This window comes from Natator depressus, chromosome 9, assembly GCF_965152275.1.
Source record: "Natator depressus isolate rNatDep1 chromosome 9, rNatDep2.hap1, whole genome shotgun sequence".
In the NCBI taxonomy this organism is placed as follows: Eukaryota; Metazoa; Chordata; order Testudines; family Cheloniidae; genus Natator; species Natator depressus.
In genome coordinates this window covers 7,092,935-7,118,491 of record NC_134242.1, presented here as the reverse complement: position 1 = coordinate 7,118,491, position 25,557 = coordinate 7,092,935, and the positions used below count along the sequence as shown (strand labels likewise).

Here is a 25,557-nt window from a genome sequence, read left to right as displayed (position 1 = left end):
AGCTGCAGCAGCCGCGCTCTGAGCACAGGCGCGGACAGGTACCGTGCGGGGCGGGGGGAGCTGCCCGCTCCCAAGGCAGCCGAGAGCCGCTCGCCCAGAGCATCCCTGGCTGCCGCTGCCTCCAGCCCCCGGTAAGCGCCGCGCCTTGCCCCTGCCTGTCCGCGCCGGGGTCCCGCCGCCCGGGGATCGAGGGTCCCGTGCCCCACCCCCCGGCTGGGCGTTACAGGGTCCCGCTGCCCCCCCCGGGCCGGGCGCTGGAGGGTCCCGTCTCCCCCCCGGGCGGCGGTTACAGGGTCCCTTCCGCCCCCCCCTTTCCCCCTCCGGGCCGGGCGCTGGAGGGTCCCGTCTCCCCCCGGCTGGGCGTTACATGGTCCCGCTGCCCCCCCCCGGGCCGGGCGCTGGAGGGTCCCCGTCCCCCCCCGGGCGGGCGTTACAGGGTCCCGATGCCCCCGCCCCCGGCCGGGCGTTAGAGGGTCCCCCCCCAGGGCCGGGCGCCGGAGAGCTGCAGCCGCCGCGCTCCGGGCGAATTCACCGGCTGCAAGTTCAACTTCCCGGCGCCGGCTCCGTTCCCCGGCGCAACAGCGCCGGGCGAGGGAAGTTCGCGGGCGGGGGCGAGACTCCGCTTCCCCTCGGCCCGCCGCGCCCGGGCGCTACGGGGAGGGCGGGCCCCGCTGGGGGGCAGCGGCCGCGGGGGCGGGGGTCTGGGCCCGAAGGGCCGGGCCAGGGGAGCTCCCGGCCCCGCCCCAGCGGGGCTCCTCGGCCGGGCAGGCAGGGCTGGGAGCCGGGCCCCCCGCCCGCTCATTGTTCCCTGGGGAGCGCTGCGAGGCGGCGACGGACCGTCCCGTATTGGGGGTCTCTGACCAGTCTGTGCCGAGACCCCCCACAACAGCCTCCCCCGCCTGCCGCCCCCGCCCCGCTTCAGCCAAGCCGCCCCCCCCCCACACACACACACAAGAGGGGGACAAGTTGAGCCTTGTCCCCAGCTCCAGAGCTGACCGGGCTGGGGTCCACCCGGTGTCCCCTCCCCACGGGGAATCCGCCTGCCCCCTTAGCTCCCTGGGTCCCCTGGCCCTCAGCAGCACTTTGGTAGGGCCCGCGACAGGGCCCAGCCTGGGCACTTCCCCCCTGGGTGGACGAGAGCCCGGCAGAGCTGCTGGGGACGCCCCGTCCGTTCGGAGCCGGCCCCAGCGGCAGGGGGTGCTGAGGCTCGATGGGCAGGGGACTCGCTCCCCTTTCAAAGTCCCTTTACAGCTCCTGCTTCCTCCTGCACAGTGACCCGGGGCTTCACCTCCTTTGGGGCCGCATCCTGCCTGCCGCCAGGGCCCGGTGGCCACGGCCAGGGCAGGGGGGAGGGCTGGGAAGGGGGAGGCTTGGCTCAGACGGAGAAGCCCCGGCTCTCCGGCTGGATAAAAGAGCCAGACCCAAGCCTAGGCCCCGCCATGCAGGGGACGACCCTGACCCGAGGGTAGAGATGGGGGTGGGGGAGCAGGAGGAGAGACCAGGCACCCTGTTGGCAAGATGCCGAGACCCGGGTCGTGCTCAGACTCGCTATGAGCGGGGGAGGGGCGGGGGCCCTCCCCAGTTGACAGACTCTCCCCTCCCCCCAGGGACGGCTGTTCGGCAGGGGCTGCGGGAAGAGCCGGCGCTCTGGGTCCGCTCCCTGGGGCCCGAGGCATGAGCTCTCCCCCTCGCCGTCTGCCCTGAGCACCTCCTCCCGGAGCAGGGCCGCGGCGCCGGCCCCCCGGCCCGGCAGCATGGAGAAGACCTACTCGCTGACGGCCCACTACGACGAGTTCCAGGAGGTGAAGTGCGCCAGCAAGTACAACAGTGGCACCCTGCCCAACGGCTTCAGCCTCCAGCTCGGGGCCGGGGCCAAGAAGCCGCGCCGGGGGCTGCCGCGCTGGAGCCGGCGCGAGATCTGCCTGCTCTCGGGGCTGGTCTTCGCGGCGGGCCTGTGCGTCATCCAGGGCTGCGTGCTGCTGCTCAAGTACCTGGCCATGGAGCGCGCCGCCCATTGCCGGGAGGACTGCCAGGAGAAGAAGGCCTTCCTCCAGGCCTCCCTCTTCATCGCCAGCAACATTGACCCCACCATCGACCCCTGCAATGACTTCTACTCCTTCGCCTGCGGCAGCTGGCTCCACCGCCACAGCATCCCCGAGGACAAGCTCCACTACGGCATCATCGCCACCATCGGCGAGCAGAACGAGGACAAGCTCCGGCGGCTGCTCCAGCAGCCCGTCCGCAGGGGCTCCCGGGCCTCGGCCGAGAGGAAGGTGAAGGAGTTCTTCCGCTCCTGCCTCGACATGGGCGAGATCGACCGCCTGGGGCCGCGGCCCCTGCTGGAGGTGATCGAGGACTGCGGCGGCTGGGACGGGCCGGCCACGGGGCGGCAGGCCCGCTCGGACTTCAACGAGCTGCTCTACAAGACCCAGGGCGTCTACAGCACGGCCGCGCTCTTCTCCCTCACGGTCAACCTGGACGACAAGAACTCCTCCCGCTACGTCATCCGGGTGAGTGAGCCCACGCTGGGGGCGCCAGGCCCGGGGCACACCCGCCGGGCATCTCAGGACAGCTGCAGCCAGGACGCCTCCGGCTAAGGTCACTTGAGCTCTGGCCGGTCTGTTCTTGAATGGGAGACCTCGAAGGAAGGCCACAGCAGGTTGGGTGACTCTCCTTGGGGCGTTGCAACACAGTGGCTGGCCCCCGCGAGGCGCGAGGGGGCACTGGGCTGCAGGGTGCTGGACGGGTGGCCCAGCAGGGGGCACTCTCCCCTCACAGCCAGGACTGCCCCCTGTGCCCCAGTGTGGTGCTAGGGGGTGCTGGCTGCAGAGACCCGGGTGGGTAACTCGCTAGGGGGCGCTCTCCATTCCAAGTCAGGGCTGCTCACGTGTGTTCCTCAAAGATCCAGGGGCCCTGCCCCCGGGAGGCAATAGCCCTGCAGTGCTGTATAGATCCCGGGAGTACAGTAATTAGATCCTGCCTGTCTGAAATCCCCTGCCCCGCCACACTCAGCCAGACACAGGAGTCTCCTTCCTGTCCCAGCCTGGGCTGTGGGGCGTTACGGTGGTGGAGGGTCCCACCCCAGAGCGGGCTGCATTTCGGCAGGGGATGAGGGGTGCCTATGCCTGGAGTGTGCCGTGGGGTCCCTATGGGGGTGGGGTGAGTGCTCGTGCTGCATGGCACTGTTGCTATGGGCAACGCATCCCCTAACAAGCAGATCTCTGGGTGTGGCGCGTGCTGCCCTCCTGCCATCAGCTCCCAGGGGAGAGGAGCTCGCACAAGGCCATTGCCCCACGGCTGTAGCCCTGTGCTAATAATACACGGCTGCAGACGCCCGCGCCAGACCGGAGCCTGCCAGCTAGCGGCTCCAATCACCCTCCACGCTGAGCTGCGGAAACAGCCAGCCTGGCTGCACCACTCGCGGTGTGCTGTTCGCTGCCAGCCCCGATCGCGCTGAGAGCGCGAGGGGGCTCAGCAAAGCCAGAGGTCATCCAGGCAGGTGGCATGACAGCCTCCACAACAGCTCTGCCGGAGCCCCTCACTCCCGACCTGCAGCCCCCTGCTAGCCCAGCCCTGGGCTCCCCACAGCCAGCTCTGCTGGTGCCCCTCACTCCAGACCCGCAACCCCCTGCTAGCCCAGGCTTTCTGGTCCTGGTCCCCCTTCTGGTCAGGCAGCAGTGCTGGAGCCCTATTCAAAGATCAGAGGCTCCCATCCCAGACTCAGGTTAGTGTCATTGATTGTCTCATGGCCTCCTTCCCAGCCAAGCTGCTCGACCTCTTCCCCAGCCCCTGACACCCTGGGCCATGCCCCACAGGCCGCAGGTGGGAGTGGCCTATGGGGACCACCCCAGCGGGAGCCTTCACGCCAGCAAATCAACACACAGATCAGGCCTGTGTGCCAGAGGAACCGGGCAATCAACCAGGAGATGCTGCCCAAGGTGCCTCCCTCCCCTTGGGGCAGAGCCCATGTGTCATGAGTGTCCACCTCCCTGAGTCCCTCTCCCCTGCAGCATCAAGGGATGTCACCTGCATGCCACGAGATGGGCCCTGTGAGTGCCTGGTGCTGGCATTGCTCTGCCAATACCCCCACAGAGCCCTGGGGCGGGGGGGTCACGCCCCCATATACAAGAACCAGCCCCAGTTTTTCAGCTCCAACCAATTTGGCTTTTCCATCAAGGGAAAACAATGAACCAAGAAAGAACCAAAGTAAAGTCTCATACATTCCAAGGCCAGAAGGGACCATTGTGATTGTCTCATCTGATCCCTTCCCCCGCATAGCGCAGGCCAGAGAACTGTCCCAGAACAATTCCTAGAGCCCATATTCGAGAGGAACATCCCATCTGGATTTAAAAATTGCTAGCGATGGAGAATGCACCACGACCCCTGGTAAACTGTTCCACAGGCCTTGGTAAACCCCCCCCCCCCCCCCCGGGGAAGAGCGCAGTGTGGGTGTCTCATAGTGAGGCTGACCTCCGAAGGGCCTCCGCCCCAGCACACAAGCCCAGCACTGAGACATTTACAGGCACAGGAAGCAAAATGACTCAATGCACCACGGCTCACAGGGCGCTGGTCAGATGGGAGGGGAAAGCCCCAGTTCTGCTGCACTGAACAGGAGCTGTGGGTGTATTGGAACACAACTGGGGTTACCTAGAGCTTCACAGCTCTCCAGAGACAGGAGTCAGCATAGGGCCTTTGACACACAGACAGACGGTTCCAGTTCCACACAGCAGAGGGCAGTGCAGACACACACTCAGCCCTACCCGGCAATGTCTTGGTCTTTGGCTCCCCCTACTGGTCTCACTTGACTCTGGAAGGAACACGCTGAATTGGTGTAAATGGGATCAGAACCCGGCCCGGCCCTGCTGGGTTGTTTGTGAAACAGGCAGCTGGTACCCAAGAAATGGGGGAGCAGGGCGAAATTGACAAGCAGGGAAGCAGGCTCCTTGGCATGGGAAGAGGGGACCAGGACATGGAGCATTGCCCAGGAAGGAGGGGGAGATGGGCAGCTCCGTGCAACATGCGCTGGCAGAATCATTAGGGGCAAAGGGTGATCTGGGGTAGGAGCCCAGGGCTGGGATATCAGGGGGCTGAGGGTCGGGATTGAGGGGCAAAGGCAGAGCTGTGGGGGCAGGGTTGGGATATCAGGGGGCTGCGGGTCCGGAGTGAGGGGCATTGGCAGAGCTGTGTGGAGGGGAAAGCATGCCCTGTGCTCCCCACCCCCTTTCCTAGCCTCTCCCCCTCCCGAGCCCTGGTTAGGAAGGCATTTGCCCGCGTTAATCAGTGGCTCCGAAATGTAGAGAGCAAATAGAGTCGGCGGGGCCCTGGCAGCGGATTGCACCCCCGTGTGCGCGGCCATCCCCCGCCCGCCTCCGGAGCTCATTTACAGCACCGGGCCCCGAGTAGTGGCCAGGGGCTGGGGCCTGCGCTGCTGGGGGGGTTGTTTAATACACGGGGGGCTCTATTCCCCTGGACAGGGGTTCCCCGCTGTGGCCGGAGTCGGTGGAGTCGGCCACGCGGGCAGGGCGGTTCCAGGCCGCCGGCTCCCAGCCTCCCGGTTCTTGTCGAATTACCTTGGAAAACGAACTGGCAAGGACACAACCGGGGCTCGTGGGACGCTGTGCTCGGCACCCGGCCTTTATTTGCATAGCAATGCCGGGCGCCACGCCGACGGAGAAGCGGCTTTTATACCCGAATTAATGTGACTTCGACAGGAGGGGACCTTTGGAAAGGCAATTTCCCTCCGCACAATTGCAGTGTTTAGCAAAGCAGCGTGCAGGCAATTTTCCAGGCAATCGGCAGAGCCGTGCACACAGAGGAGAGCGGCTGCGTGCGCGTACGTGCTGGGAGAGCATCTGTGTGCGCGTGCTGGGGGTGTGCCCCCCCACGGTGTGTGTGTGCCCGGTGCGAGAGAGTGTGGGTGCGGGCGTGTGTGCACAGGGGCTGTGAGTGTGCAGATACGCTGGGAGAGCATTGTGCACATTATGGGGGAGGGTGTGTGGGCGCAGGAGGAGTGGGTGGGTGTGCAAGTGTGTGCGTGGGGGCGTGCAAACTATGGGAATATGGGAGTGCGGACGCTGGGGTGTGCGTGCGAGCGTGCACACTGGGGGGGCATGTGGATGCTGGGGGGAGTGTGTGCGCACACGCCTGCTGGGGGGGTGGATGTCTGTGCAAGTGCACACTGGGGAGAGTGTGAGAGCATGTGTGCACTGGGGCAGAGTGTGCATGGGGGAGTGTGGCTGCATGGGTGCTGTGTGCGTGCGGGTGTGTACATGCGTGCTTGGGAAGTGGATGAGTGGGGCTGTTTCCACACGTGTGTCCTTTTCAGGTCTGCGTGCTCTGGCTCCAGGGGCCGCGGCCTGGTCTGGGGATTTTATGGCTGGGGCTGGGGTCAGTGGAGATGAGGGACCTCGGTGCAGTGGCCGGTCCCATCCCCGGCGCTTGCACCGAACGGAGCCCCCGCAGTGCCTGGGGGCTCAGACCAGAGCTTCCCCTCCCCGTACGCTCTGCCCTGGCGCCTCCCGTCGGCTGCAGAGAGGCTGCCCTGGTGACTCGGGTGGGGGGCCGGGGGGCAGTGGTGAGCCCAGGGCCCTGCCCACCCACAGCCCGGCTCTGCGGGCCCACGAGGTGCGGGGAAGCAGCTGAGCAGCCTCGTGCGGCTCCCACCAGGATGGGAACGACAGGCCCAGGAGAGGCTGAACGAGGCCTGCACCTCTAATGCCCGGCTGAGCCCACCCACCAACCCCCCGGTGCACCAGAGAGCCCTGCCCCCTGCTGGGCACTGAGCTTCCTCTAGGGGCTCCAGCCAGGGCAGGGCTTTGCCAGGAGTGCGGGGCGGGGGTGGGGGGACTCCGGGAGAGTGCAGGGTGGGGGGGCTCCGGGAGAGCACAGGCTGCTCCCCCATTGGGGTTACAGTGGGGGCACTGGGGGCTGAGCCCAAGGGCTCTGAGGACCTGTAGTGGTGCGAAAAGGAGCATGGTGCCCTCTAGTGGCCCCAGCCAGCACAGCAGGTAAAGGACCCCACTGGCCCCAGCTCCAGGGGGCGCTGTTGGGGCTGTCGGCCCAGCTCCGCCGTGTGTGTGTGGGGGGAGGGGCTCTGATCTCGCCAGCGGGTGGGTAATTAACAGCTAGCCGGTGCTGGCCGTTCCCCTTCCCTCGCGCTCGAGGAGGCCGTACCCACTCGTATGTACCCCTCCCTCATGCTGCTCCTACGGGACCGGCCCTTTGCTCCCCGCTGCAGGCTGGCAGCGTGTGCCAAGCGCCCTGGGGTATCCCCCCCCTCCCCAGGGGATGGGAGGGTTTAAAGGGCCAGGCCAGTGGGGGGGTTGCTGGGCGGGGTAGCCTCAATCCGTGTGGCACACCTGGCTCTGGGGGGAGCTCTCTGCAGCCGAGGGGTGGAGCTTGGCCCAGGGGTCTCTGCACATGCCCTGGGTGGGGAGAGCCCAGCCCCAGGGCGGGCAGCCCACGAGGGATGGCTGCTCAGGCTCTGGCTGCGGTGGGGTCGAGAAATGGGCCAAGGCGGGGGGGGGGGACGGCGCTGGGACAGATGTGGCCTCGCTGTTACTATCTGTGTTACGGGAACACCCAGAAATCAAGGCCCTGTCAGGCTGGGCACTACACAGAGGCACACAGGGAGTGAGGGACTGTGCCTGCCCCACCGAGCTCACAATCTAAACAGGACAGAAGGTGGGAGGGGAAACTGAGGCACAGAAGGGGACATAACTGGCCCAAGAAGGGCGGTGACAGCTGGGAACAGAAGCCAGGTCTCCTGAGTCCCAGCCCAGTGCCCTGCTCACGAGGCTACTGGGAGAGATTTACCTGCACCCCCGCCATGAATCCCCCCACCAAATGATTCAGGAAGAGCAACAGGCTCCGTCTGTTCCCAGCGCTGGTGCCCCAGTCACAGAGCCTGGAGAGCCCAGAGGGGAGGGGTTAGGGCGAACCAGGCTGGGGGACAGAGGGCTGGAGAGCATTTCTCAGTATCATACGCTTCCCCAGCGCCCTTGGCGAGCCCCAGGGTAATGCAGCCACCTCTGGGGAGGAGGACGGCAGCAGCCAACACACAGCACAACAGAAAAGGCAGGCAAGCTGCAATCAGGGATGCGGGGGAAACCCCTGCGCACACTAAAAGTGCCAGGGACTCATCCAAACTCCCCATTGACGTGCACTAACTGCCCAGGCCGACAGGGGGCAGCACAGCAGCCAGCCCCATGCAGGGTTGAACCCGCGGCTTTAGGGGTGGTGAGTCGAGACCCAGCAGCTCCAGAAAGCCCCCCCCCCCGCATCCCCGCTGAGGCAGCCCCCCTCCCCAGCCCGGCGCGGTTAGAAGGGTTGGGCCGACCCAATGGGATAGATTAATTTTTTCAGTGCAGCTGCTTGTCCCTGCGATTGATGGCAGGAGGGCAGCGCCATTAGCTGATTGCTTCTTCCCGGGAGAGACTCTCCTTTGGAAAATGGCCAGCGGGCGGGCGGTGGGCAGCAGGGCTGGGCTGGGGGGCGCCCCACGGGGCGGGCCTGGCCCGCGCTCCCAGGCATGGGCCCCTCCTGGGGACAGTTTCACCCACTGAGTCGTTAGCACAAATGGTTCTGCTGGGAAATTAAATTCTGGGTGTTTATCAGGGAGGGGGGAAATCATGCATTGCTGGGACAAAGGGCTGGCAGGAAGGCGGGGACGGGAGCTCGGAGCCAGCCCGGGGGAGGCTCCCGATATGGAGGGCACCGGGGATGGGGGGCTGTTGAGGGGGCGGCAGGATCACAGAGGGGGTCGGCCGAGGGTCGGGGACTGGCTGGGGCTCAGGGTGGAGGGGGTTAAAGGGGCTGGCGGCTCAGCTGGAGCGTGACAGGCTGCGCATAACGGACCCTTGGGAGGTTTGGGACGTACTGTTCAGAGCTGGGTTTATTCACCCCCAAGCGCGCTGTGTTGAGGGTGCCTGGAGCACCGCGGGTGCGGGCACGTGCTCCTTTGTTATCATAGCGTTGATTAGTTGTAACTGGGCTGCAAACGGTGCTCCAAAGGGCTGGCCTGTTATTGGAGGGTTGCTCCAAAGGACCAGTCCGTTATTGTAGGGTTGCGTGGAGGGAAGGGGGGGGTGTCACGGAGTCCCCGGGCGCTGCTCTGGAACTGCTCCCTACGCAGCCAGTCAGGACTCTGGGGAAGTCTCCTCTCTGGGAGCAGCCTGTCTGCAGGGCAAGCAGCTCACACGGCTTCCACCTTCCTGGGTCTGACCTCAGAGCATTCAGCCTCCTCTGCCCCTCCGTGCGCTTCGCACAGCGAGTCCGCCCAGGTGGGGTCCTGGGGAAGCCAGAGGGTCCTGCCCCGCAACTCCGCAGTCAGACGTGACTCTCAGCCAGCCAGTAAAACAGAGGTTTATTAGACGACAGGAGCATGGTCTAACACAGAGCTTGTAGGTGCAGAGAACAGGACCCCTCAGCCGGGTCCATTTTGGGGGGCAGGGAGCCAGACAAGCATGTCTGCACTTCACTCCATGTCCCCAGCCAGCCCCCAACTGACTCATCCTCCAGCCCCTCCTCCTCTGGGCTTTGTCCCTTTCCCGGGCCAGGAGGTCACCTGATTCCTTTGTTCTCCAACCCCTTTAGCTCTCACCTTGCAGGGGGGAAGGGCCCAGGCCATTCTTGCCAGGAGACAGAGTGTCGGCCCTTTATGTACCCTGGCCCTTTGCTCTGCAACAATTACACCCCCTTATCCCACCACCTAGAGACTTAAGAAATGCATAGGGGAAACTGAGGCACCCCTACAGTATTCAGAGGAAACATTAAGAACAGTCCCACTTCGTCACAGGGGGGTTGAGCTGTTATTGGAGGAATGCTCAGAGGGTTGGTCCGTTATCGTGGATTACTCGCAGGGCCGGTCCGTTATCGTGGGGTTGCTCAAAGGGCCGGTCCGTTATCATAGGGTTGCTCAGAGGGCCAGTCCATTATTGTACGGTTGCTCGGTGGGCTGGTCCGTTATCATAGGTTTGCTCAGACGGCCGGTCTGTTATCGTGGGGTTGCTCGGTGGGCTGGTGCGTTATCGTAGGGTTGCTCAGAGGGCCGGTCTGTTATCGTAGGGTTGCTCAGAGGGCCAGTCCGTTATTGTATGGTTGCTCGGTGGGCTGGTCCGTTATCGTAGGGTTGCTCAGAGGGCCAGTCCGTTATTGTATGGTTGCTCGGTGGGCTGGTCCGTTATCGTAGGGTTGCTCAGAGGGCCGGTCCGTTATCGTAGGGTTGCTCAGAGGGCCAGTCTGTTATCGTGGGGTTGCTCGGTGGGCTGGTGCGTTATCGTAGGGTTGCTCAGCGGGCCGGTCCGTTGAAGTAAGGTTGCTTGGAGGGCCAGTCCATTATTGTAGGGTTGCTCAGTGGGCTGGTCCGTTATCGTAGGGTTGCTCAGAGGGCCGGTCCATTAAAGTAAGGTTGCTCGGAGGGCCAGTCCGTTATTGTAGGGTTGCTCGGTGGGCTGGTCCGTTATCGTAGGGTTGCTCAGAGGGCCGGTCCGTTAAAGTAAGGTTGCTTGGAGGGCCAGTCCGTTATTGTAGGGTTGCTCAGTGGGCTGGTCCGTTATCGTAGGGTTGCTCAGAGGGCCGGTCCGTTAAAGTAAGGTTGCTCGGAGGGCCGGTCCGTTATCGTAGGGTTGCTCGGTGGGCTGGTCCGTTATCGTAGGGTTGCTCAGAGGGCCGGTCCGTTAAAGTAAGGTTGCTCGGAGGGCCGGTCCGTTATCGTAGGGTTGCTCGGTGGGCTGGTCCGTTATCGTAGGGTTGCTCAGAGGGCCGGTCCGTTAAAGTAAGGTTGCTTGGAGGGCCAGTCCGTTATTGTAGGGTTGCTCGGTGGGCTGGTCTGTGGCTGGGCTGGTCTGTGGCTAGGCTGGTGGAGCAGCGCTCAGCACCCTCCAGCCCAGCCATGCGGCACTTTGAGGTGGAAGACCTGCTACAGTCTGGCCCTCCTGGCAGGCTGAGTTGATTGGGGAAGGACCCACCTGGGAGCGGGAGGGCTGAGCACAGGGGTGTGGACCAGAGAGAGCCCCACTGGCCCTACCCAGACTGGGGCACAATGGGGGGTTAGGCTGGAGCCAGCCACGCCACAGGGCCCCGGAGTACACTCAGGGGAGCCCCTCCCCATATTAAATCTCCCTCCTGGGACTCTGCCCTGGCCGCCAGGCCTTCCTCCTGCCCGAGCCCCAAACAAAGCACAGCCGCCCGCCCCCTTCGCAGACAGACCCCGGCGGCACAAAGGGCCCCCACACAGGCTGAGCCCCCACCTCTCCCTGCTCCTCCATTAGCCAGGGAGGGGAGGGGACCCCAGGCCGCCCTCGGACCGGGGAGGCGGGGGCTCAGGGTGCCCAGGCCGGGGACAAACATGGCTCCTCTGTTCTGTTCCAGATTGACCAGGACGGGCTGACGCTGCCTGAGCGAACCCTGTACCTGGGGCAGGACGAGGAGAGCGAGAAGGTGAGGGGGGCTGACATCACCCGGGGGCGCCGGGGGGGGAAGGGGGTGGGTCAGAGAGGAGCAGCCCCTGCCCAGCACCAGCTGCACCCACCTGCCCCGTGAGGCAGCTGAGCCGGGTGGGGGTGAGGAGGGGCTGGCGCAGCCGCAGTGTCACCAACCACCAGAAATCATGAGTCAGACCCCAGAAGTCACCAGACTGGCCCCCACGATTAGGAGAGATTTTTAAACAAAAGGTCAAGTTGTGTTTGTCGGGCTGTTGTTTCATGTGTGATCTCCCCCTGCCCATAGTGTGTGTGTCTGTGTGCTCTCCCCCAGCCCACCCTGTGTGGGGGTGGTGGGGTTGTGTGTGGAGGGGGGGAGTGTGGAGGGTTCGTGTGTGTGTGTGTAGGGGGGAGGTGTGGGGCTGAGGGATGTGTGGGGTGCAGGTGTGGGGGGTGTTTGTAGGGAGATGGGGGGAGGGGGGGGAAGTGACTCGAGCCCCTGCAGCAGGAGCTCTCGCCCCACCTGCCTGACCGCTAATTCTGCCCCAGCCCCCCACACCCCTCATCTCGGCTCCTCCTGGCCCTTCACCCCTTGGCCGGGGCAGGCGCTGTCCTGTCCTTGCGGCCTGCAGGGGGCAGCGAGGGGGCGGGGCTCTTTAGCTCCGCCCTCCCGTGACACTAGCTGGGGATGCAGAGGGGCGGGGAGGGAGCTCTGCCCACAGCAGCTGATTGGTGGCTCAGCCCCAGGAGGCGGGCTAGGAGGGCAGGCAGCCAATCAGAGGGTTCAGGAGCTCTAGGGGGCTTGGAGCTTCTGGAGCAGATAGGCTGAAATCCCGTCACCAAACGTCGCTAGAGTGGGGGGGGGGAGCTGACCCCCCACCCCATGCGGGGCCTCCCCCCTCCTCTCCTCCTTCCCTGCCTTGGCCAGGGCTGTGTCCCCTGCCCCCCCTTCCCTCAGCCCTCCCCCCCGAGCCAGGCCTGACCCCCCTTAGCCTCCTCCCCACTGGGCTTGACCCCCTTCTCGGCCCTCTCCCCCTCCCTCAGCCCCCCACTGGGCCTGCCCCCCCTCAGCATTCTCCGGCTCCCCCCAGTCAGACGTGCTCCCCCTCCCTCAGCCCCCCCCACCAGGCCTGCCCCACACTCGGCCCTCTCCCCCTCCCCCGGTCAGGCGTGACCCCTAGATCCCCCTGGGTCCGAGCCCCCTGCCCCAGGATGGCGCCGCACCCCCCGCGGGGGCTGACCCCTCGCCTCGCACCCAGATCCTGGCGGCGTACCGCCTATTCACGGAGCGCCTGCTGGGCCTGCTGGGAGCGGAGCACGTCGCGCAGAAGGCGGAGGAGATCCTGCAGCTGGAGCAGAGACTGGCCAACGTGAGTCCTTCCCAGCCCCACCCGCTGGCCTGGCCGCCCCCGCGGGGCTCCCGGGGGTGTCACACGGGGCACGGGAGGCGGGCTCTTCGGGCACAAGTGGCCCCCAGCTTGCAAGGAACTAACCCCCTACAGCCATGTGGGGAAGGTGGGGGCCCAGCCGGGGCCCAAGGGCTCGACCCCATGCTAGCATTGAGCGCCGCCTGCCCAGCCTCCGGCCTCTCAAGGGAGCAGGTCGCAGCCCAGCGCACCCAGTCTGTGGGTGGGGTACGTCCCCACTGGGGTCCCTGGGCAGGGAGGGGACATGCTGGGGGCCTGGTGCCTGGAGCTCGGGGCTGACTGGTGAGGCCCTGTTACAGGAAGCGGTCTCATTCCCAAAGCGGCAGCCCCTTGGCCCGCCGAGCCCCCACAGCTTGGTCGCTGCCTGTCCCCACACCCTGGCACTGCCCTGGGGCTGGGCACAGCCAGGCTGAGGAGCCTCCTGCTCCAGGCCCCCGTTCGCCTCCTGCGCTGGGGAGCCGCCGAGCTGCGGAAGGGAAATCAAAGAGCAGCAAAGCCTGACTGGGTTGCACCCGCCCCAGGGTGCTGGGAGAGGGGACCCTGCAGGATAGTGGGGAGCAGCCATGAGCACCCCAGGGTGCTGGGAGAGGGGACCCTGCAGGATAGCGGGGAGCAGCCATGAGCGCCCCAGGGTGGCATCCGCCTCCCACCACCATGTGGCTGGGGAAAGAGTGAGGGGCCCCGCCTTTGCGGGGTCAGGGGAGCAGTGAGGCTGGCGAGAGGGAATGCTTAGCCCTAGACTCCCTGCCCGTGGCTGGCCCTGTGGCACCCCCCAGCCTGGTGGCGCAGGCAAAGCGCGGCCCTGATGCGTCTCTCCTGCCCAGATCACGGTCTCCGAGTATGACGACCTGCGCCGGGACATCAGCACCATGTACAACAAGGTGTCGCTGAGGGAGCTGCAGCTCATCACCCCCACCGTGAGTATCCTGCCGGGGCGCCGGGGGAGGGGCAGCACAGCTGAAGCCCCTCTGTTCACAGGTGCCCAGATAAATGCCCTTATGGCTCTTCTCCTCCTGCAGGGGGACTGCCCCCCAAGTCCATTCTGGAGGGCACTACCATCTGCACCAGTTCAGAGACTGCAGAGGGGCACTCAGACGTGGGCCGTGTTAGGTCACTGTGGTGGGGCAAGCCCAGGCTGGATCACTGCCCGTGGGGCGTGGAGTCAGGGCCTGGGCCAGCCGCAGAGCGTGGGGGGGCTCTGGAGAAGGTGAGACCCCTCTGGTCATAGCGCCCTCTCCCCCACCCCCCAGCTCAAGTGGAAGCGCCTGCTGGATCGGATCTTCCACGATAACTTCTCCGAGGAGGAGGAGGTGGTGCTGCTGGCCACGGACTACATGCAGAAGGTGTCGGAGCTCATCCGCAGCACGCCCAGCAGGTACGGCCAGCGGGGCACAGCGGGCACTGCCAGGGTGCAGGGCTCTACCAGATGCCTCGTCCCACATGCTCCCGACACATGGCTGGGTAGCAGGGCTCTGTGGGGACAGTGGGGCTCTGGGGCATGCTGGTCACACCCTGGGGTCAGAGTGGGGTGGGAGGGCGGAGGGAGCCCCACCCTGCTCCCACAGCCACTGCCCAGCTCCAGTGCCACTCCGGCACTCCAGGCATCTCCGGGCCCCTCACTCGGGCACACAGATGTGATTGGAGCCTGGTAGAGGGGCAGATCCCAGGTGCCCCCTGGAGAAGCCCTGTCCCCTGCTCAGTCTTCCCAACAAGGTGGCGGGGAGGAGGAGACCTTGACGGGCCTGGCTCAGGGTTGAAGGGGCCTGGCCAGGGATTTCTGCGGTGGGGGTTCGTGGGCGCGGCTCATCATCAGCTGAATCCCCCGCGTCTGCTGCCTTTGATCAGCTCCATGGGCTAGGGGCCCTTTCGGTACAGACAGGACATCTCACTAATGGCCATTGATCTGCCGGGACTTGCCTGCCTCCTGAATGCCAATGGGCTGCTGCAGCTGCCTGCTGGGGTGCGGGAGACCACAGCACGCAACCCCCCACCCCTGCCATGCTCACAGAGCTGCACTGCCCCATCCCATAGCCCCCCCTCCCCAGCATGGCCAAAAGCAGGGTGAGCTTCCCCTCCCTTGCCCTCCCCCGACCATGCCTGGGCTCTCCCCTCCCAGGCATACCCAGCTACAAGCCAAGCACACGCCCCGGGATCCCCCTCAGCACACACACAGACACCCCATGGCCACCCAGAGGGCCCCCCGCCAGCTCTCTCCTGCACCCCCCACCCCCAGGGATCCCCACTCCCAGCCGCGCCCCCAGCGAGTGGAATATAGCATTTCAGAGCTAATCAAATGCATTACAAATCATCCGGCTAAACCAATTCATTACACAGGCAATTCAGCGGCGTGCAGGGTGCCAAGCCAGCCGGCGTCTGGGCTTTCATGGGATATTCCCTAAAGCGGCAGCTCAGATGTCCTGGCTGGGCACCCCCGGCAGCCCAGAGCTGGCAGCGAACTCCTCCTAGACCCCCCCGGTCTCTGAGCACACTGGCCAGCCGGGGGTGCTGGCAGAGCCCAGGGAACTCCCTGCAACTAGGGTTTGGGAATGCCACCGCTTCCACCATCACTTAAGGCAGGGGGATGCTTCCTGGCATCCCCGCTCCCCATTCTCCCCCCTTGCTCCCCACCCCATCCCGCAGCCCCTGAGGCAGAGGAGGGAGAGGCTCAGACCCCCGGGGGTATAAAACACGCTCCCCCTCCCAGCCCCTGGCCGGTCCCTGTCTCTCCCCCTCCCAGGATCCTTCACAACTACATGCTCTGGCGCATTGTGGTGGTGCTGAGTGAGCATCTCTCCACGCCCTTCCGCGACGCCATCCACGAGCTCTCCCGGGAGATGGAGGGCACCGAGAAGCAGCTGGAGCTGGACAAGATGTGCCTGAGCCAGGCCAACAAGCACTTCGGCATGGCCTTGGGGGCCCTCTTCGTGGAGGAGCACTTCTCCTCCTCCAGCAAGGCCAAGGTAGGCACAGCCAGGGGTGGGCTGCAAATCTCCCCCCGCCCTGCCCCGGATCCATCCGAGCTGGAGGGAGGCGGGGAATCCCACCAGTGACCACCCCCCTGGCCAGTGAAGCACAAGACAGGAGCGGCGCATCTTCAGGCCAAATGCCCAGTGGTTGGAGGCGCGCTCAGGGCCCGGCCCTGTTACCCGGCAACCACTGGGCGTGGCGTAAGCCGTTTGTGGGTGTGGCAATGATGGAGGAAGCGGCTCTCTAGGGGAGGTTCGTACCCACCCCGGGCCCAGTGCCCTGGGCGTGTGCTACAAGGAACCCTGGTAACGCTGTGACCCGGGCGCGGTTGCGCCGAGCAGGTGCAGCAGCTGGTGGAGGACATCAAGCACACCCTGGATCAGCGGCTGGACGAGCTTGACTGGATGGATAAAGAGACCAAACGAGCGGCTAGAGCCAAGGTGAGGCACCAAGAGGCGGAGCCTAGCCTGGCCAGCCAATCGCAACATCCATGGCTTGGGGCACTCCCGGGGGGATGGGGGATGGAGCTCAGACGGTGAGGGGGGCTCTGAACTGCATGGGCCACAGACAGCCTCGCCAGTCCCAACGTTGGGCAAGTGGGATTCTCCAGCCAGGAGAAGGAAACTCCTGCAACCAACCCGTGAAGGCCCCGCACCCACGCAGAGAGCAGCCCTGCTCTGGGCTGGCTGGGCCCGTCCACAGGGTGAGCCACGCATACAGACCTGGCCAGCCACCTCCACACGGACGGTGCTGCCATCCGGCTGCTGCAGCCACAGGCCAGCGCCTGCATGCAGAATTGGGGCTAGAACTCACCGCCTGCCCCTTCCAGCACAGGGGCCTCTGCCCAGAGAGCTAAATAGCAGCAACGCTGCAGTCTGTCATTGCATCAAGCAGGGGGCAGTGCTGTGCTCAGACACAAACCCATCAGCCCCCGGGAGATCGGAGCAGGCTCAGACCTGGGCGTGTGCTCTCCTTGCAGCTTCAGTACATGATGGTGATGATCGGGTACCCGGACTTCCTGCTGAAACCGGACGCCATCGATAAGGAGTACGAGGCGAGTGTGCGAGGGGCCTGCGTTGCACCCTAGAGGGACTGCAACGATGCTGCCTCTGGCAGGACACAACTGAGAGTACCAATTCAGGCCAAATTGCTTAGAGCAGGGCAGTTACAGCCCAAGGCTGGGGTTCCTTTGCACACCAAGGCAAACCAAACCAGCCAAACAGAGAAGACTTCGGGTTTACCCCACTGGCTAACCATAAGTCACACAAGCAATTCCCTTAGACACTCCAGTTTCCCAGTATCACCACCGGTGCCACTCGTTATGGAGATGACTGGTTATGAAAACCAACACCCCAGTAAAAGAAAAACGTTCTCCTGACCCCAAAGGACCAAGCCCCAGACCCAGGTCAAATGATAACAGATCTTACCCAAAATAGCCAATTCTTATTAACTAAACTAAAATTTATTAAAAAAGAAAAGAGAGAGAGTTGGTTGAAAGATCAATATACAGGCAGGTTTGAGTTCAATTTCTTGAGGTCCAGATACAGAGCAGAGATGAGCTTGTAGTTGCCCAAAGTCCTTTTAGAAATAGTCCAGAGATTATAGTCCAATGTCCATATACAGGGTGACTCCAGTCAGTGACTGGGGATCTCAATTCTTATGGCTCAGGGTTTCCCCCTCTTGAAACCCAAAGCAGAGCGGAGATGAAGAAGGATCGTTCCCAGGGTTTTTATACATTTCCAGCAGCCTTTTGGCCTGAGAAAACAACAGGCTTAACTTTCCTTCTCCTAAACATCATGGCAATTAGCACAGTGTAATTTATCCATTCAATACTGTAGTTCACGTGCAGGTTACCCAACCTTCAAAGAGACATATTGACAATAACACTATTTCACTCAAGTGTTTTCCTAAATGTTAATATTCCTTTTTTGATCTTTGAATCAAAGCCATAGCAATAGACAAGACTTGTTTGCTTACCTCACAAGCCCTGAGCAAACACCTACCCTTCTATCTCTAACAATGCAGGCTTGCATTTCAAAGCTCTGTTCATTTCCATCTCTTCCTAACAAGTCTTTACAGTTCGGCCATGGGTCACATCAGTCTGTGAGTTAATTAACTCTTTCTGGCCCTGTGGCACCTTTCAATGACATATTATATTACACTCATATCGTCACAGGGACCACCTGCACACCCAGGCTGGGAGAGATCCACCAGTACCCCTCCCTTTCTCCTGCTCTAGCCAGTGGCCCTTGGCCTGCCATGGCCCTGTGCCCTAGCCCTGCCCGGACTCCCTGGCCAGCAGGAGCTGCTGCTCTGTCAGCCTGCGGCAGGTGTCTCGCTGGGGAGTGCAATCGGCAGGTCATGAGGCTCAGGACCCTCTCAAAGTCTTTTGCTCCCTGAGTTCCCCTGGCTCTGGCTGAGACACCTCCACCCTCGTGCTGTTCCCACCTCCACAACAGCGCTTTCCCTGGCTACCTGGGCACGTGGGGGCACCCGCTCTGTCAGCAGGGTGCGCTCCCAGGCGCCGGCCCCAGAGGGAGACACTCTTGCATGTGCTCAGTGTGGTATGGGACCCTCCATCCATCCTAGGTCCCTGCCCGGGGGATGGGGATGAGCCTGCATGCAGAGCAGGGAGCCTCGGGGCTACAGCCGAGCGCGGGGGCTGGGAGCCTGCTGGGGGGGATGGGACATCCCAGCTCCGGCTCCTGCTCCCCTCTTGTGGCAGGGGGGCTGGCTGAGAAGCGGAGTCCCAGGGAGAAGCCCCCGGCCCTTTCCCGCCTGACCTGGGCTGTGTCCCCCGCCACAGTTCGAAGTCCACGAGAAGACGTATTTCAAGAACATCCTCAACAGCATCAAGTTCAGCATCAAGCTGTCGGTGAAGAAGATCCGGCAGGAGGTGGACAAGTCTGCGTAGGTGTCCATCGCCCTGGCTGGGGCCTGCACTTTGCCCCTCCAGAGGGGATGGGGCAGGGGAAGAAGGGGGTACTGGTTCTGCGGACCCCCTGCTGTGAGAGCAGAGTCGGCCGCGGGTCTTTAGGCATCCCTCTGTGACAGGCGGGACTCCGAGTGTGGCCAGCCCCAGGCTGCCGGCGCTGGTTCAAGCCCCAGCTCGCCGAGAGACAATGGCGTGCTCCACGCTGACTGCTGCAGGAGGCTCTGCTCCCTGTGGCCAGGAGGCCCCTTGTCCCGACAGGGGTTGCTGCTGGGGTCCAGCCGCCACACTGCGCCTCTCCCTGGAAATCAAGGCATTTCCCCGAGGGGTGTGGCGGCCCCTAGTGGTCAGTGTGCGCACAGACAGGCAAATGCCTCACAACTTGTGCCCACCTACCAGGGTGTCTGGGCTGAGGTGGGGGGTGCAGGGGCCGAGACTTCTTGTCAGGCTGGCTGATCGAGGGGGTGCTGACCCCACCCAGATCCAGCGGCACGTGGCCCCCAGAGCTGTCGCAGGCAGCTGACCTGGACTGGCCAGCCTGGCCCCTCTGAGCATGGGGGCCTGTGCCCAGGGGGAGGGAGGCCAGGCTAGAGTCTAGCCTGGCACCATCCTGCGGGTATTAGGGGTCAGAGGCTGCCCCGCCCAGCACTCTGTCCTCTCCCAGCTCACCCCTCAGACTCCCCTGTGTGCTGGGGCAGGGGGAGTTGCAGGGGCACCTGGCCCTCGCAGCCCGGGTGCTGATCTCGGTGTCTTGGCTGTCTCCTTGCAGGTGGCTGCTGCCCCCGCAGGCCCTGAACGCCTACTACCTGCCCAACAAGAACCAGATGGGTATGGCCCCCATGGCTGATAGCCAGCGTTCCCGGGGCTTCTGAACGTGTCTGCTCTGATCATTGTGGGGGGCACCCAGACTGGGGAGGGCCAGGGGGTGGTACAGCAGCCAAGCTGGGGTGCGACTGGGACTGAAATAGTAATGGGGTGTGGGGAGGGGCCTGCGGGTTGAAAGTGAGGGGAATCAGCGGAGGTAGGGGCAGGGCTAGGATAGCAGGGGGCTGCGGGTCGGGATTAGGGGGCATCAGCAGAGCTGGGGAGGTGGAGGCAGGGCCAGGATAGCAGGGGGCTGCGGGTCGGGATTGAGGGGCATTGGTAGAGCTGGGGAGTTGGGGGCAGGGTCAGGATAGCAGGGGGCTGCTGGTCGCGATTGAGGGGCATTGGCAGAACTGGGCGGGGGGGGGGGGCAGGGGAGGAGAGACAGAGCATGGCTGCCTCAGGGAGTCTCCCTCATCCCGGAGAGCTGGGGGCTGACCCACGCCATGGTGTATTTGTCCAGAGCTGGGAGGGTGAGTTTGGGTCTCAGTAGGAGCCCTGTGTGCCTGGCCCAGGCAGGGTCCCCTCGCTGTGATCCTGCCCTGCTCGGGGTGAGAGGGCAGTGGGAGGGGCCCCCTCCCCATAACACTCCCTCCTCTCCCCACAGTGTTTCCCGCCGGGATCCTCCAGCCCACGCTGTACGACCCTGAGTTCCCGCAGTGAGTACAGAGCTGTGCAGGTAGCTCCACACTGCCCCCCCCTCCAGCCAGCGCAAGGGGAGCAGGGGATTGGGGGTCCATGGTTGGACCATGGCACCCCTTGTGCCTGTGGAGGATCCCAGCCCTGGGGTGAAGCAGCGAGCAGGGCTCTCTGGAGCCAAACCCTGCGGGGGTAGCTCAGAACTGACCCTGCTGGGCTGGGCGCACCCAGAACCGCCCCTTGGGCCACAGACACCCAGGAGGTCAGCGCCCCTCCCGTGGGTGGGCTCGTGTCAGCCTCTCCCTTGCCATCTGCCCATTCGCTGCTGACGGGGCGTCTGGGTGTGGGGGAGGTCCTCAGACTCCTCCCCCATTGCTGATGGGGCAGTGTCCTGGGTGGGGGAGGAGGTGCTCAGACCCCCCCCGCCCCATTGCTGATGGGGCACTGTGAAGCTGGGGAGGCCTCAGCTGATCGGGCTGTGCTGTAGGGGGTGCTCAGATCCCCCCATTGCTGATGGGGTCGTGTCTTGTCCCCTCCTGCCAAAAGGTCTCTGAACTACGGTGGAATCGGCACCATCATTGGGCACGAGCTGACCCACGGCTACGACGACTGGGGTGAGCCCCCTATCCCCGCCCTGTTTCTGCTGCTCCAGGGCAGAGCTGGGACCCCATGAGTGCCTGCCCCGAGGCGTGGCACCTGTTCTCTGGGGACGCCCCGTGGCTGCATGGGGACGGGGCTCAGGACCCCAAGGGGTGAAGGTGATGCAAAGGGCCAGGTGGCAGCCGCATGGGATGAGCCCTGGGCAGCCTGGCGCCTCTGGGGCGGCGCCTCCCTCTGGCTGGTCCAGGAGCAGAGCCTGGCCCTCGGCTGACAGTGCACTCACTACCGGGGCCTGGCAAACAGCTCCCTGTGTGGCCCTCAGTCGTTGTGGGGCTGGGGCAGGGTGGGGCAGAGCCAGCCGGGGAGGGGTGCTTACAGCTGGGGACAGGGTTCCAATCCCAGCTCTGCCCCGTGAGCCCAAGCCCCTTCCACCCTCTCCGTGTGCCCGCAGGGGGCCAGTACGATCGGCACGGGAACCTGGTGCACTGGTGGACAGAGGCCTCCTACAGCAAGTTCCTGAAGAAGGCCCAGTGCATCGTCAACCTGTACGACAACTTCACCGTCTACAACCAGCGGGTGAGCCCGAGCGCCCCTCGCTGCCGGGGGAGAGGGGCTGGCCTGCGTCCAGGGTGCCCCTCCCTGCTGGGGGGGCCAGGCCTGGGGTGCCCCTCACTTCTGGGGGGCATTCACCTGGGCCTGGGGCTTGCCCCAGATTGCTCCCCCGCAGCACATGGGGTCAGAAGGGCTCTGCCGTGAACAGCATAGTGAGACACAGACCGCAGCAGCCAGAGCCCGGCGGGGGGCGGCTGGGGAGAGCAGGGGCTCTGGGTTGCGTCTGGAAGGGGCAGTTCATCTTTCTCTCTACGCCATCCGTAGGTAGTATCTACGTCATGAGGGGGAGGGTGCTGGCTCCAGGCGATGCAGCCCCCCCAGGCCCCCCCTCCCTCAGCCAGCACCCGGGGCTGATCCCCTCAGGCTGGCTTCCCGGAGAGATGGGCTGGTGGGGCAGGGGCTGGGATGGGCCCCCAGTTTGAGGTGGTGTGCTGGAGGGCTGGGGGTACACCCGACCAGGTCCATATGAGCCCCTGCTCCTCTCTCCACAGGTGAACGGGAAGCACACGCTGGGGGAGAACATCGCTGACATGGGGGGGCTCAAACTGGCCTACTATGTAAGTGACGGAGGGCGCCCCTAGCACCCCCCCACCCCCCAGCTCATGGAGAATGGCCGGGGTGACCTGCAGGGCAGCGACTGGAGAATGGCCGGGGGTGGGGGGAGAGACCAGCGGGGCAGCAGCTGGCTGGGAGGAGGCTGTGCTGGCATTACTCTAGGGGACCCCACACACACCCACCCACGCCTGGGCTCGTGAGCAGAGCACAGCGCCCCCACCCCCGGGAGCCCCATAGCCACCAGCTGCCCCTCTGCCTCAGCTGGGAGAGGCCGAGACCCTCCTGCCACCCCCAGCCAGACCCATTGCCCCACACTGCATGGGCCCAGCCTGAGAGCGCCTGGGGACAGGGTGGGGCGGCTGGGGGTGGGATGCCCCCTGTGCTGAGCGTGCCTGTGTTTTGCAGGCCTATCAGAAGTGGGTGCGGGAGCACGGGCCGGAGCACCCCCTGCACCGCCTGAAATACACCCACGACCAGCTCTTCTTCATCGCCTTCGCCCAGGTAACACGCCGCCACCAGGGGGCGGTAGTGCATGGCAAGGGGCCCAGAGCCACCGCCATGCTGCCTCCGCCCTGCCAGGCCTGGGCTCCCCACCCCCAGCTCTGCCCGACCCGCAGTCCCCTGGCACCCTGAGCAGAAATGACCCAGGGGGCCATACTGCAGAGTGGAGTGGGGGGGTTAGATGGGGACAAAGCTCCCCCGAGCCAAGGCTGGGACCCACCCAACTTGTTTCACCTCTACCTGCTCTGCGTGCCCCACGCTGGCTGCCTCCTGTCCCAAAGATCCCGCTGGGAGACCCTTGTCCTAGGACAGCTGAAAGACCCTGGCTGGTCGTTCGGAGCCCCTGGCTGCCTTGCTGGCCTGGCCCCTGCTAGTCTCCACTCTGCTGCTGGGGGGCGGGTCTCTTCTCACCCCAGCTCCCCCCAGCTGTGGTGCTCATCCGGACCCCCCAACCCTTCAGCCATGGCGCTCCCCCGGCTCCCCCCACCCCAGCTGTGGTGCTCACCGTGGCTTCTCTCCCATCCGCAGAACTGGTGCATCAAGAGGCGCTTGCAGTCCATCTACCTGCAGGTGCTGACCGACAAGCACGCCCCGGAGCAGTACAGGTATCTGGGGCCACTGCACCTGCTGGGTGTGGCCACTAGGAGGTGCGGCGAGTCCCTCTGCTCTGCCCTCTGCCTCAGGACCCCCAGCCTCTGCACATGGGTTTGGCTGGAAGCTCCTCGGGGCAGGGCCCAGCTCCACTTGGGGCTCAAATTGCCAGCAGGGGGCGCAGGGCGCACAGGCCTGGAGCCAGGGGCCGGTGGGAGGGAGGGCAGCGGGTGCCCTGCCCCAGTGAGGGAAAGAAAGGGTTAACCAGTCCTTGCACTGGGCAGGCTGGGAGGGGAGGGACGCATGTGCTGGGGCCTCTCAGGCCAGCCTGGCTGCTCCTGCCCTGGGGCTGCGCCCCCCCTGAGCCCACAGGGTTACGGGGCAGGAAGGGGCAGTGGCAGGTCAGGCTGAAGGCACCCAAGATGGGTGAACCAAGGCCAGGGGCTTGGAGTGGGGTCCCCGGCTGGAGCACAGGCCAGGCCAGCAGGGGGCAGCACAAGGCTGTAATAGGGGGTAGGACCTGAGTGTGCCCTAGGCTGGCGGCCCAGAGAACCTACTGGACTGGTTCCTCTTGCCAGCCCCTTGCCCTTGCTGCCCCTCCATGGGCACCGGCCCAGTCAGAGCCAGTGGCCCCTCCCCACTGTGCATACGCCAGGGACAAGGGGTTAACCCTGGCACTGCCCACTCCCCGCTGGGCAGTTCTCCCCATCCTACAGGACAGCGCTGCTAACAGCTGCCTCCTCTCGCTTCAGAGGTGGCTGCATTACTGTGCCAGGTGCAGCGCTGCCCTCGTTGGGCTGCCAACCGCCCTTTCCTGAGCCCTCTCTCCACTCCCCAGGGTGCTGGGCAGCGTCTCCCAGTTCGAGGAGTTCGGCCGGGTCTTCCACTGCCCCAAGAACTCGCCGATGAACCCAGCTCACAAGTGCTCCGTGTGGTGAGCGCCGGCGCCCCGTGGCCATGCCTTTCGCTGCCCTTTGCCTTGCGTGTGCCGAGCCGTCCGTCTGATCCCGCTGTTTGCAGGGGCTGCTGCTTCTCTCTGCCATCCGCCTGCCCACCAACGAGGCACCGGGGAGACCCTCCGGGCTCCTCTGCAGGGCCGGGGCTCGCAGGGACAGATGCCGGAGAGAGCTGGAGACGAGGTGGCGAAGGCTCCTTTGGCCAGTTCCTCGGGGGCTGATGCGACAGGCAGCAGGGAAACTACAGACTGGGTCCACTTCTGGCTGGGTGTGTCCTGCCACCACCCCCCTGGGCCTTGGAGCCAGCCCCCCCTCCTCTGGCTCCCCATCGCCGAGCCAGGAGCCGGCCCAGTGAGCCTGCCAGCAGCGCAGCTGGAGGGGATCCCCAAAACACCATCGAGGGGCAGCGGGAGGGACCAGAGCTGGGGGAGGCAGGGGATAGGCCCCAGTGCTGCTGGCACGGAGGGGCCAAAAGCTACTTTGGGGCCATTTCTCAAACCGGCTGGAAGATCCCACATTTGGAAGCAAGCGGTGCCCGTCCCAGGGCAGAACGCGGGGGCTGCAGCCCACGCCCCGTTCACCCAGCCCTATAGCTCCCATCCAGGGCGACGTGGGCTCAGAGCCGGGCACAGAGGCCTAAGCCTAGGCCCGCAGGGAAGCAACCTGCCAGCGCAAAGGTCTCCGTGTGCTCGCGCCACTGGGAAGTTGTAGGGCTGGGCTGGGGGGGCTCCAGGAGGACAGGTGGGTGAGAAATCCCCCTGCCCATCCGCAGCCCTGAACAGCGCCAGCTGCCAGTGCCCCCCCCCCCAGCACCATGCAAACGGCTGCGGTCCCATGCTCGCGCCCAGGGTGGCAGTGGATGGGCTGCGGGCGAAGAGCTGGCTCCACCCCCTGCCATCTGCACTCCTGGGCATTGACTCAGCTGGGGGCCCCGTGGCAGTTCGGAGCCTCACCCCCGTGCAGTGCCGGACGGCAGCACCAGGAGGTGCCCTTGGGATATCAGGCAGGACGGCTTGAGCCCAGGAGGCCCCAGCGCTGCCCTCGCTGCCACAGCCAGGAGGGGGAGCCGCGCCACCCACGGGCTCGGTGCCTCTTGTACAGACCTCGCTGTATGTGTCGCTGCTCGGTATGGTCAATAAAGCCGGCGCTGTACGTGTGGGTGGCTCGGTGCAGGGCAGCCGGGGCGAGCGGGGAGCCACCCCAGTCTGCAGCTCCGGCCGCACACAGCCCCACTGCTGCGGTGGCTGGGGAGGGGGAAGTGTTCACACACCAGCCTCGGGTGTGTCCCCCCAACACACCCCCAGTGCCTTCGGGAGTATACCTCCCCGGAGTCACCCCCCTCCAGCAAAGCGTGCCTGCTGGAACCTCTCCCCCGGTGCCCCCGGGAGTCCATTCACCCGCCCACACGGCCGTCTGGAGTCTCTCACCCACGCACACACACAACACGCCCCCTGGAGCCCATCCTCCAGACACACAGCACCCAAGGGAGTCCT

The 25,557-nt window shown here is 64.9% G+C and overlaps 1 protein-coding gene across 1 annotated transcript; it reads left to right on the top strand.

Moving 5' to 3' along the window:
- ECEL1 (endothelin converting enzyme like 1) lies at window positions 1-25,186 on the top strand. Its single transcript, XM_074962884.1, has 18 exons — window positions 1-131; window positions 1,608-2,510; window positions 11,371-11,439; window positions 12,680-12,790; window positions 13,672-13,764; window positions 14,098-14,222; window positions 15,585-15,807; window positions 16,156-16,254; window positions 16,794-16,868; window positions 18,621-18,724; window positions 19,516-19,574; window positions 20,218-20,269; window positions 20,796-20,863; window positions 21,301-21,425; window positions 21,953-22,018; window positions 22,422-22,517; window positions 23,046-23,122; window positions 23,947-25,186. The coding sequence occupies exons 2-18, from the start codon at window positions 1,755-1,757 to the stop codon at window positions 24,044-24,046; spliced, it is 2,298 nt and encodes a 765-aa protein (XP_074818985.1). The 5' UTR covers window positions 1-131; window positions 1,608-1,754; the 3' UTR covers window positions 24,047-25,186.
- Window positions 25,187-25,557: the final 371 nt, after the last annotated feature.